Source organism: Manis javanica, chromosome 15 (assembly GCF_040802235.1).
Source record: "Manis javanica isolate MJ-LG chromosome 15, MJ_LKY, whole genome shotgun sequence".
In the NCBI taxonomy this organism is placed as follows: Eukaryota; Metazoa; Chordata; class Mammalia; order Pholidota; family Manidae; genus Manis; species Manis javanica.
In genome coordinates this window covers 41,026,740-41,039,295 of record NC_133170.1, presented here as the reverse complement: position 1 = coordinate 41,039,295, position 12,556 = coordinate 41,026,740, and the positions used below count along the sequence as shown (strand labels likewise).

Genomic DNA, 12,556 nt, shown 5'->3' with positions numbered 1-12,556 from the left:
TTGGGTTCTTTTCAATTCTTGGCCATTAAGAATAAGTTGTTTTGAACATTTGTGTGTAAACTTTTCTGTGAATATATGTTTTCAATTTTCTTGGCATGTCTCTAGAAGTACAATTGCTGAGTCAACTCTCATTTTAGTCAAACATATATGCTAACTTAGAGATCATTATGTTCTTTTCATTGTTACTACATAATATTGAAAAAAATACAAATTATTCTGGCAAGGGATGTTGTAAAGATATTGTTCTGTACAGTTTTCTATATGATTAATTTATTTTGTATTGGTATAGTTGATTGCATTCTGATTAAAAACCATGTATTACTCAGTCACTTCATTCCATCTCTTAAATGAAATGGGTTACTAATGCTTTTTATGCCTTTGGTCTAGATCAGGACAAACTACTGCTGGCAGGCCATTTTGGCCTGCCATCTGTTTTTGTACAGCTTGTGAGTTAAAAATGACTTTCACACTATTAAACGGTTGAAAAAGTATCAAAAGAAGAATATTTTGTAACATATGAAAATTATGTTATTCAAATTTCCATGTCCATAAAAAAAGTTTTATTGAAATACAGATGTGCCTATTTGTTTTCTTACTATGTATGGCTGCTTGCTCATTACGGTGGCTTAATACAGTGTTAAATAATTGCAACACAGATTGTACGGCCTGTAAAGCCTAAAATATTTACTGTCTGGCTCTTTACAGAGAAAATTTGCTGACCCCTAGCCTAGGTGATAAAGTCTTCCTTCAGCAATATATCAACATGTTACATTCCATATGGGTCATTTGAAACTTGTTATAAGCATGTGATCACCTAATGTATTGTGGAACAATAACTTTATATTCTCAACAGGTGATTTGATGAAGTTGTGGACTTACGTGAACCTCAAAATTTTAAGCAGTGAATCTTTAAATTTAAATTTAAATACAGGCATCATGATCATTTCATGCAGTCATCATTTTGTATCTGGAACTGATTCACTGTATCTGTGAAACTGAATGATAAAAATGTGAGGGTTACTGTTTTTCAGTTTTACTTATACATGTTGATGTCATTGAGTCAAATTCATGAAAATGGCTAAAAAACACAAAAAAAATTTATTTTATCCAGGAACACATAGATGTGGGCTCTGGACATTTGTATTAATTACCTGCATATATCAATGACTAATACATTTCTAAAAAGTGTGTCTACTGAATCCCTTTTTCATCTTCCCCTTTTTATTCCATTTCATGATTCTATCACCTTTTTTAGAAAGAAGTTTGAAAAATTAACATAGCACTGCACTCTCTTATTCAGTACTTCTGGTTACTTTGAAAATTCAATTATATCACTGCATGCTGCCTAATTCAGCAAACATGCTTTTCATAATAATCTCTTGATGAATCAGTATATTGGTCTACATAGTGGAGTAAAATCTTGCTGCATTCTTGTAACAGTTTGTGGACTAGCAGTGATCTGTAAAGCACATTTTGAGTACCACTTAATAAATGGTTAGATTTTCTAGTTTTATTGATGGTTGTAGCTTTCCTATTTCATCATATTTGTTAAATGCAAATAATCTTTAGTATGATAAATCCTGAAAGTAAAGAAGTATTTTTCATTAACTTTATTTTCTCTTTTTATTTTACTGTTAGACTGTTCAGCATTTAAGTGGTTTAAAGCATTACTTTTGAGTTTCTTAAATTTAAGAGATATTGTTAGAAGTATTCTGAGCACAAGGGAAATCTTTTCACACGTCAGTTTATATAAGCCTGTAGTTCTAAGACCACATGAGTGTATTAAGCATCTGAAAAATGATCTATATATGCTGTTTATTTAATGACAACTCATTCTGTTCAAACTAGAAGTTGATTATATTATTTCATTAAGTTAAACATTTTTTAACAGGTTAACTTAGTAGAAGTAAGTTTGTTTATTCAGAACCCTGAGGAAATGATGAGATACAGTGATTGGTTTTCCGTGTTGATTTTTAGAAACCCAGTATGAGCTTGGTGCCTCCACTTCACACTATATGGAATACGACCTCACAAACTTCTTCACTAAAGAAAAACTTTATGACCAAAATACATAAAATGTTAAATTACTCATTTTAAAGAAAATTTAGGTTCTGAGTAAACACTGTCTTTTGAATGTGAATGGTATCTTACAATTAACATAAATTCCAAAAATAAATTATTTTGCTTTAATATCAGTAGGAAAAAAATGTAAGAAGAATTAAAATATTTTTAAATTCAAGCATCCTATCATTTGAAGAGAATACTAGATATTACAGAATCAGAGAAAGGTATCTTGGATATACTATTTTTATAATAAAAGACCACAAAATAGAGGTATCCTTTTTTCCTGCTATACAAATTAACAAAAACAAATTAAGCTATAAAAGTTAATATGGTCTTATATCCTTCAGACCTAAAGACACTAGGCCAGGCACTGTAGGGGATACAAAAGACTTTTTAAGACTTGAAATGATCTTGGGAGGACAGATAGAAGCCCTTCCAGCAAGTTCCCTGTCATGCTACCACATGCCCCTCCCCTCCTCATGCATTCCACCAATCTGATGAGTCCCTGCTCTTATGTGGAATTGCAGGTTTTTTCTGTGTCATCTCCCTTCCAGATAATGAGAGCAAGTGATTTATCTGCTCGTTGTACCCCTGAATCCAGTCCAGTGATGAAAAGATGGTACTCCTTTTAGAGATCTCATAGTTTAGGAGGCAGAGAAGTAGAAAAGGGTACAGTGACGGTTGGGAAGAAGATAATGCAGTAGAGTCTGGCACTTCAGCCAGATCTTTAAACATATGTGGGGGCTGCTCAATGGAAACACTGGGGAGGGGATATTTCAGGTAAAAGAATGGCTTGTCCGGGTCTGTCTGGAAGCACAGTGAGAGTGAGGCCAGCCACATAATGAAGGCCGTATAAACCTAGCTAAAGAATATGGGTTTGTTCTGAGTGAAAATGACAAGAAGCTGTTAAAAAGGTTTAAGGAAGGCAGGTTGAGTTAATCTAACACAGGCTTTAGATAGGTCACCAGGCATTTTGGAAGATGGATTTAATAGCAGACAAAATTAGGGATAGTGAGACCAAGGAGGAGGAAAGAAATGATTAGGACCCTATGTCTGGCTGTTACAGTAGACCTATAAGAGTGCCTGAGTGGTTCTGAGGACCTAAAATGGCAAACAAGGTGTTCTTACTGGAAAATGGGTTGAGGTAGGCATGGGGAAAGGATGAACATGTTTTTGAGCAGATGACAGACTTTGCTGAACTAGAGACCCTTTTGGTAATTTAAGATTCCTTGCCAACATTTGAGTGTATGGGACGTACTCAAGACATGTCTAGGTTATGAATACAGATTAGGAGGTCTTTGGAAAATGGATATTGGTTGAAGTGATGTGTATGACTGAGATCACTCAGGGAATTGCATGTAAGTAATAAATAAAACTAAGACCAAAACTGTATGAAAAAGCAGCATTTGTGAAGCAGAAACAAGGTTTGAGCTAGAGAAGTACACTGAGGATGAGTGATAGACAGTCACAAGAAAGTGATGCTATAGATTCTTCCAATATTAGAGAGAGGTAGAATTTGATGACTGAACATGAGAAGACAGGTCAAACATAGTATATTAGAGCTAATCACTGAAGTTGAGGGGATAGTTGAAGTTTACATGAAAGCATAAATTACAGAGTTTGCTTTGAAAGGAGTTGCAGGCATATCTTTCTTAATCTGGGATAGGGGATGGCAGGACAGGTAAATTGTAGTTGGCCCACTTAGGTTTTTTTGTTTTGTTTTCTAATCAACTACCCTTTTAGTCTGGGAAGATTAAAAATCTTCCTATTCATTTATTTAATCAAAGGACAATTAGAGAACATCTTCTTTTCTACTACTGGTTTCCTTTATTTCCTGACTTTTTAATAGTTTGGGAGCTCAGAGTAAAACAGTTTTCATGTGCTGTTTTTCATGTTTAAGTTTTATGCCATGAGAAATGTGCTTCAACAAAGAATTCCATTTAGGTACTATGGCTGATGAGACAAACTGGCCATGAACCAAGAGACTAGTAGCCCCACCAGCTCTAGCCCCATGTAAAATAAAAAAATCCTGTAATACTTAATGTCATCAGAAAAACTGATCAAAGAATAGAGTCACAAAATATTTCAGAAGGCATTTCTTGGCCTTTATGAGCAGTCATCTATATGCCCATCAGCATATGATCCCATAATTTAAGCATTTCATGAGGATTAATGTAGTTGTTGGTTCTTATTTAAATTCTCATTGGTAAGTACATTCAAGAATCATGTTCATATATTTGTTAGTTTCATATTGGAATAATGCATGTTCCATTTTTCTTGTTTTTAGGGAAAAGAAACACTGATGACTCCCATCCCCTTTGCGAGACCACAGGATTTAGGACCAACAATTGCTATTGTTACTAAAGTCAACCAAATCCAGGATCATCTGCTGAAAAAACATGATATTGAGCTTTACATGCACTTGAACAGACTAGAAATTGCACCACAGATATATGGGTTGTAAGTATTAAAGTTTAAATTTCAGCTACTCCTAACTATGATTTATGGTGATTTCTATATGTCTAAGATCTTACAAGTAAGAACAAGAACCGTTCCAGCTCCATGTCATTCAATATCTCTTTTCTGTCCTATGCGCCAGGCTCTGTGCTCATTACTTTCATATGATGTTTTAGCTAATAGTTCCACCAACCCTGTTAATTGTTACCCCTTTGTTACAGAGGAAGAAACTAAGGTTTACACTAAGTTTACACATATTAACAGTGAAGTCATAATTCAAATCCAAGTAGTTTGATTCTATAATCTACAGAGCCCCACATAAAATAAAAATGAATGGTCCCTTAAAAAAAATTAGTAAGAATTTCAAGATGGCAACAGCAGGTCATTAAACTAAGCCTTCCGAGAAGTGCAGGGAGACATAGCTCATACCCTCATGAAGCCAGTCCTGAACCCAGCAATCCTGTAAGATATCCATGCTCTTTACACTTCACCATGTGGTTATCTTCTTCTGTATCCTCAGAAATGCGCTTCCAAAAATAAGGTAAATGCCCACCCCACAGTGAACATAATACATTAATCTTCTTCAGCCACATATCTATAGCAGGAGAATGGAGAGCCAGTCACTCCTTAGAAGTGTGTGTGTGTCTGTGTGCCTATTATCCAGTGACTTGTAAGTAGGCAAATTAGAAAGATAGCAATTGTAATAAATAGAAATTAGTTGTAGAGTGCTACAAACAACAAAACAGTCCTTTATATTGAAACAATAGAACATTCATATCTAGTGCTAGGCAGTTCCTTGGTGTAGTGCTAGGTATTTCCTGCAAATCCCATTTTTCATAGGGATGTTTCATAGAACATAGAAAATTGAGAAGTTATTAATGATATATATATAGCAGATGCTCAATAAATGTAAATTCACTATTTAAATTACAAAGAATATCAAAACAAGTTCAAAGGTTTAGGACCAGAGCAGAGGCCATTTATTTAACCAAAAGAAAAGAATATTGATGAATATTTTCTTTATGTTCTTGGGTTACATAGAGTCTTTGACTCAAAGTAATTTAGCTGTCTTTCTTCTCTGGAAGCCCTGAACTGCAATTGAATATGTCTGCTTTCTTGTTCCAGTGGTGTATGTTTTCATTTCTGTGGCTTAAAGTTTGACTTCATCAGTAAAAGCAGCTTCCTCATTCCCGCTGGAAATGAGAAAGTTTTTGTTAACGTAGGTATTAGATAGCACTGAAGCTTATTAATTAATTGCCATTTACACTTATAAGTCTAGCTAATATGTTTGTGATTATAGACATAAACATTTAAAAAAAAATAACTCTTGGCCGGGTCAAAAGTTAAATTCTGTGTTCCTCTCCATTGTGTACTCAAAGATTGGTATATTCAAGTACAAAAGCCCATTTATACCCTCAAACACTGTTTGCTAAAGTCTAGAAATTAGTCTCCCATATGCTGGGGAAAGAAATTAATGTTGGGCCTCATTTCTTTGAAATGTGTTACTGTTGATTACCTCTTTGTTGGAGTTGATGCTTTCTGCTGCTGTGACAAGGGCAGGGATTGGGAATGATGACATACAGCCATTGTGTTCCACTTTCCTCTTCAGACATCAGCTTTCTTCATCGTAATGATTCACTGAGCTTCTCTGGCATCCAACCAGCACCTTTCCAATAAAATCCATGATCCATGACATAATTACTATTTCAAGTTTATTTTCCAGCAGTACTAACAATACCAGTACTTGCAGTAATGATAGCGCCTCTCATTATTTTTGCATAGAATCTCACTGCATTATCTAAAACTATATATTTTTTTAACCTTTGAAGAAGTCACTCATTCTCTTAATTAGTCTGTGGCACATGTTGTTGTGCAAGGATTGTACCTACTCATTTCACTTACAAAATTTCAATTTATTATTTCTATCTTGGGGCACATGAAAGGCCAATGTGGTCAGATTTTCCTGTCTTCTACCCTAAGCTGTCTTACTCATCTGTATATTTCCTATTGATGATTGTTAGAATCTTTGGGGCCACAGAATAATATGAGTGTAATATAAACAGCAATGAGAAGTACAGGCTTTGAAATGAAACAGATGTGTTAAACCACTTCGAGCACTGGTTTCTTCATCTGTGAAGTGGAGACTAAAAGTAATGGTACCTACTGTAGGGTACCTATAAGAGAGAAATCATAATGTACAAAAATTATAGTGCTCAGTATGCAGTAAACATTCAATATAAGTTTGAAACACTTTTGTTACCATTATCTGTCATTACCATTTCTTAATTAGGCTATCATAGCTCAGTGAATATGATGTCCTGTCTGATTCATGAATGCTTAACCTCTGGCTTTCGCTTTCTAAGTTTTCTTCACTAAAGCATATATTGGCTTCTACTTAAGTGGAAACATAAGAGCTATCCTTTAGACAAGTGCTTCTAAAAAATAGTATGAAAGTTGAGAGTAAAGTTTTAGAAACAGATCATATCAATTTGGTATAAAAATTTTATCTTCTTAAACCTACTAAGTATTAAAGCTATGTATCTCATGGAAATTAATTGAAATATTATGTTTTGTTCTATACAAGTAATATTAATCTAAATAATTGTTGATACTACTGTCTATTCCTGGTGGAAGAAAGTCGGTGATTTAGTATTAACACTTGAAAATAATTTTTTTCAGTTTGAGTAAATTATCAAGTGGACAATATATAAAATAATCAATTTTCAGTTAATAAAAACTACTCCCCCTGAAAATGACATCAAAAACCATAATTGCATAATGTAAAATGTGCTTTTGCATGCTGGCTGTTTTTATAAAATTTGGATTTTCAAACAAAGCAAATACTTTCTTGAACACTAAAATGGTCTAACAAAATTAGGAAACTATGTTAAAAATGTTGATAATGAATGTGCCAATGGAAAAAATGTTATCAATGCCAACAGTTTCTATAGAATGGGGAGTAAATTGTAAATGTATTTTTACATACTGGGGATAGTGTTAACAAAATGAAATTATACCCCATTTTGAGTGCAGGCTTCTCATTTTAGTCAATCTTCAGCAATTGCATACTACATTAAAATTTATTTAAACCTGCTTTCTAATATGGTTAAAGTATCTTTAAGAAAAAGATTTTGTAATTACTCTGTTTTTAAGAGTACTTTTTAAAGTATTTTTTGTACTTTTTAAAAAGTGTATTTTTTGTACTTTAAATAGCTCATTTACATGGCAGGTGAGCCATATATAAACTTACTTGTTTCATTTTGCTAATAAACTTAACAAAATTAGAATTGGCCAAAGTCATTCTAAATTATCTTGCCTTAATTTTAAATAGGTGGATGTTTTATATTTTGGAGTATAGGAATAAGTACCCATGAAATCTTGAGTCTTATATAATAACTTGCTTACTGATGCTATTATTTTATGTATTTAAGTGCATTATCCCCTGGATAATTTTAGTTGGTTTTCTGTTACAAAATGGTAAGTCAAGTTACTATTTAGGTTAAAGAGTTAATTTGCAACTAAATGTTTAACACTTTTAGGAATTATTATTTTATAATATCTTAAAGTAATATACACTGTGTTTTTCACTAGCTTTATGAAAGATTCTCCGGATGCACTTAGAATTAAGTTTTTCTTAATAATTCAAACAATTAACATTTTGAGTTGTCTTTTGTTTGCCAATCACTGGTGGGTATTAGACTTTTAAAAAATTAAGTTCTATAGTAGCCTATCAACCATTGTGCACTAATATCCAAAGGAAAACATTGACCACACTAATTCCAACTTTCAAAGAACATTTCTAAGAGTTGTTATTTTCTGATCTTCATTTTTAGTATGAGAATAAGAATGTCCTGTGATTTCATCGCTTAGGGGTTATTTTGGTGCAAAGCTCTTAAACATTAGTGTTAAAACTCCATTCTTGTGTATGTATTTGTTGTGAATACAAAAGACACTTAATAACAACAGATTCAAATACAAACATTCAGTACTATTTTTACTTAATACTCTTTTATAAAAAGATCAAAAATTGAACTTTAAAACAATAATTTTTGCTAGGCCAGAATAACTCTGTTTTGTTATCATCCTTAAATATATTGAATCTTTATATTTTCAACAACATTTTATACTTTGATACAAATAGAATACATAATAAGCATCTGCAATTAATGTCACTTTTGAGGAAAGACCCTTATAACACATTTGGGCTTTGGCATTCTTAAATTACGAGTTCTTTACAATGCTCATGGGATAAATTTCATATCTCCCAAATGTTTATTATACATCTTCCATTTCCCTTATTTCCTATTTTCTGGATTAGCAATTGTTTTGCTATGGTGATTTATAGTAATTTAATTGGGAAGTTTCTTGGGTATTGTTAAATAATCAGTTAAATTTTGTGATACGATTTTAAAATATTTATATCACTATATATTTGTTCTAACTTATCACAATGTCATTATGTATGACTAGTAAAGTTTTTTAAACTTATATTTGAAATATAAGCATATGGTAAAAAAAAAAGCTGTCATCATAGCATAATTACCCACTTTAAAAAATTCTCTCAACAGTTTAAGCAAATAGCTATTCTAACACAGTTAATGACTGAAATAGTCTTTTCTTTTCAATGAGCATCATATTATACATAAATGTAAAAAACAGAATTAGGGTTAGAAGGCGAAGATCCAGTGACACCTCATTGTCATACAACACTGGCTATTCCCTCAGAATTACAACTTTTGAAATAAGTTGGGTTTTTTTCTCTTCTATATGAAGAATTACCATGACTAAGAATTATGGGAAAGAATCATAAATTATTTGAAATGGCAATAATTTTTAATATTTATTGTTTTCTATGGGCTATTCATTTGTACTAAACACTTAACATAGATCTCATTTATCCTCACAACACATTGGGATAGGTGCTGTTACTTATCCCCATTTTGTGGATGAATAAATTAAGGCTTGTAAAAGGCTTCTTTAGATGGACCAGCTTTCAAGAAGCTGAGCCAGGCTTTGAACTCCTGAGCCCACACTCATGCTGTAATTTGACTAGGACCATGAGTGTGGCAGAAATCTGAGGTACCCACAGATACTGTGTGTTAGCTGAGGCCGTGAGCCAAACTCAGGGTGACCAGGTACACAGCACCGACCAGGCATGTACACGGCTTGGAACCAAAGGAGTCTTGTTAGTAGTGGTCAGGAAACTAGCCTGATAACGACGAAATAGAAAATAAAGGGCACTGGAGAGCCTAAGGCTCACAGCCATGCCAAGCATCAGGACAAAAAGGTCTCAGGGTCCTCCACATAGAGGTACCAGCAGCAAAAGTATAGCTAAAATAAGAAGCCATCACCTAAGGCTTAGATCTTGTCCAAGTCCAATACTGTCCGGCTGCTAGATAGAAAAATAAGGAAGCTGGGGGATGGGTGTGGGGTGTTCTGCTACTTTAATTTTAAACTTGACCTACAAAAATAGTTGATTAAATTAAAAAAAAAACAGAATCTGTATTAACAAAGTAAATTCATGAATTTTAAGACAGATAAAGGCCAAAAGGAAAGGTGTGCCAGTCACACATACATTAGTTCAGGAAAGCTACAGCCCACATGCCCTTCTAGGTAAGAGTATATTCTTCCCACTGAGAAGGGACTAAGATTATTAGTTCAAGCAAGGGGAAAGCAGATCTTAAGGGACTGCTGCAAAGCAGTATAACCAGTAAGGTGTAATTAGGGTATACAACTGAATGTAACTGCCAAAAAGAATCATCTGAAGCACTTGATTAAAAAATAATATAAAACATTATTTGGATCTTAGATTTACTTAATTCTAGTGAATTGTTCAAAGGGGAAAGAAGTATAAAGGTTTATCTAATTCATCACATATGGAAGAAATCAAATGTACTATTACATTGATACTGTTTCCATTCACTAAAGAATTTCTTGTTTTATAAAATACCTGTAAAATAGTGTCTAGCAATAGAATTGTGGGGTTTGAGTGAAAAAAATTATAGTACTTTAAATATTATAAAGACTTGATAAAATGTTCATTGCTACTAAATAGGTGCTAAAAACAATTGCCTGACTCATAAGACTCACAAAACTGTAATAATAACAAAATAAAATAGTAAGAGTACTTACAAAGAAAGCGTAAGATAAGATGACAATACTGTCAATCATTAGGTATAGTATTACACATAAATTATTCTAGTTCTTCTAATAAAAAACAAAGAGTCTCTGCTGGCTTTATAAACAAAATCCAAATATATGCTAGTTAAAACAGACAACTGAAACACGGTTTGATAAAAGGAATATAGGAATGGCCATAGTAGTATCAGGAAAATATACATTGAAACAAAGCATTGAAAGAGAGTATTCCTTATTAATAAAACACTGTCTTAATAGCCTTGAATTTTAGTGTGTGTGTGATCTGTGAGTATCTGTCTTGATCATTAATGTATCCCAGATGCCTCCTTAACAGAACCTGGTACATGTTTAGCTTTCAGTAAATATTTTTGAATGGATCAACGGATGGGAAGGAGGTAAAAAAACGAAGAAAAGATCATACACCAGTTGTATAGGGAACTAACTATTCAGACTATTACTGGTAGAAAATTTGCTATTTTGAAGAACATAAACTAACAAGTATTTAAAAAATTAAAACTTTAAATAGTCAAATAGGAAACATACTCAGACATAAACAGTCTTCCAGCAATGGTAAAAGATATTTTGGAAGTTAAAGTCTGAAATTTGCCTACTCCAAAATTTAATTCCAATAACACTAGAAACAAACTGGTTTTTCTAAAATTGTAACATATATAAAATATGCTACTTATTCTTTATGTATAATAAACCCTTAAAATTAGTAAGAAACCACTTAATCCACAGGGTAGAAAATAAAGTGAACCAATAATGCATAAGAAAAAAATAACAATGGCCTATAAATACAGTGAGATTTCAACTATTCAGATATTTCAAAAATTATAAATTAAGTAACAAAATATTTTCATTTAGATTGATGAGGATTAGAGAAATTTTACTCAATGCTGATATAATCAATTTGGGAAACAAACAGGAGAGTGAGTCAGGTGCCATAGACTTGGGTTCCTTGACCCATGATTACACTGTCAAGCATATAGACATATTAAGGTAATTCAGGGAGCAGAAATCTATGTGTAAGGATGTCTATCACGTTGTTATTTATGATATGAAGTGGAAACTAATGTTTCTAATAATAAAGGGTAATAAGAGGGTAAATAAATCCATTTGATGATATATTATGCCATAATTTAAGTGATGTATTTGTGGACTAGCAATCCTAAAAGATATGCCTATGATATATTTTAAGTGCAAAATCAGGAAGTAAAACCACATATGATCACTTTTCCTGGTTTTAAAATTTTATATGTTTTTAAGTGAAAATTAGATTGGAAACAGTGTTACAGTGGTTATCTCTGAGAGGGAATAATGGATAGTTTATTTTCTTTACACCTTTTCATATTTTCTCAATTATCTCTAGTGATCATAAATTGATTTTATATCAAGACAAAATGTGAGGACAAAAATAAGAGTGTACTTAATTACTATTAATGAGTATATCTGTTGACATCCAAAAAACATACTTTGAAGACATCTTTGAACCATTGTCAGTAATCTTTGAGGAATTAAGGAAAATGTAGGACATGGAAAGAACTTAATATGGGGGAAAACCTCTGTTTTGACATCTTTAATGTAATAAAATGTATTTTCCTCAATCTCTGGCAATATTTCAGAACTTTTAGAAAATAGATAATCTATATAATTTCTTAGAGAAATTGTTTTTGTATGTAACTATCGTGTTTACCAGAACAATTTGGACAAGACAGAACTACATACATTTCCTTGTATGTCAGATTACCAGATAAGAAAAGCTTTTGATTGAATATTTTGATTTCACCATTTTTGTTGTATTCTTTTTCTCAAAATGAAGAATTAAAAGACTGAATGATATTACATTTGGCTGAATTGTAGCTTCATGTTTAAGGAGTATGGATGTGTAATATAT

At 32.6% G+C, this 12,556-nt stretch overlaps 1 protein-coding gene across 7 annotated transcripts in view; it reads left to right on the top strand.

The window, feature by feature from the left end:
* TBC1D5 (TBC1 domain family member 5) overlaps positions 1 to 12,556 on the top strand; it is a 642,656-nt gene that overhangs the window by 395,911 nt on the left and 234,189 nt on the right. For all 7 annotated transcript variants that reach the window (XM_073223289.1, XM_073223292.1, XM_036996277.2 and 4 more), the window contains one exon: positions 4,352 to 4,524. In XM_073223289.1, coding sequence (XP_073079390.1) covers positions 4,352 to 4,524 — 173 coding nt within the window. The remainder of the gene's footprint in view (positions 1 to 4,351; positions 4,525 to 12,556) is intronic.